We start from the raw sequence: 544 nt of genomic DNA on the forward strand, positions 1-544 counted from the left end.
GCTCTAAGAACCATCTTTTCTGATACAATTAAAAAGAAACAGGAAATGGAAATTCAGTTGAACAAAATGGCCGAAATTCTAATTAAAAATACGAAAAGACTGAAAGAATGTCTGAAACAGGACAAAGACAATCTGGATAAAGAAAGAGACATGATCAAAACCAAGAACATGGAATTAGAGGAGATTAGGTCTGACATCCAGAAACAAACTGCAATGTTACAACTTGAAAAACAACTGATTCAAGAAGACAGAGACAAGTTGGAAACGACAAAGACTGAACTTGACAAGAAAAAACAATGTTTGACCAATTTCCTGGAGGAAATGGACAAAGAGAAAACCAAACTTAAAAATGTGGTCCAACATCTCAAACAACAAAGTAAAAGATTCAGACAACTTGAAAGAATGATTTGCTCAACACAAACAACAAGAGACACAAAAGATCAACAACTCAAAGCACAAGTCCAAAAACTAAGACTCACAGGAATAAAACTACAAGAGGTAAAAGAAAAGCTAAAGGCTCTGATGACAATCAGCAGCACAGAAA

At 34.6% G+C, this 544-nt stretch overlaps 1 protein-coding gene across 1 annotated transcript in view; it reads left to right on the forward strand.

Moving 5' to 3' along the window:
- LOC106530131 (cingulin) overlaps positions 1–544 on the forward strand; it is a gene marked incomplete at its 3' end in the record, with an annotated part of 10040 nt that extends 9496 nt beyond the window's left edge. Inside the window, 1 exon segment of the mRNA XM_014025706.1 lies at positions 306–544. Coding sequence (XP_013881160.1) covers positions 306–544 — 239 coding nt within the window.

Source organism: Austrofundulus limnaeus, unplaced genomic scaffold (assembly GCF_001266775.1).
Source record: "Austrofundulus limnaeus strain Quisiro unplaced genomic scaffold, Austrofundulus_limnaeus-1.0 Scaffold493, whole genome shotgun sequence".
NCBI lineage: Eukaryota > Metazoa > Chordata > Actinopteri > Cyprinodontiformes > Rivulidae > Austrofundulus > Austrofundulus limnaeus.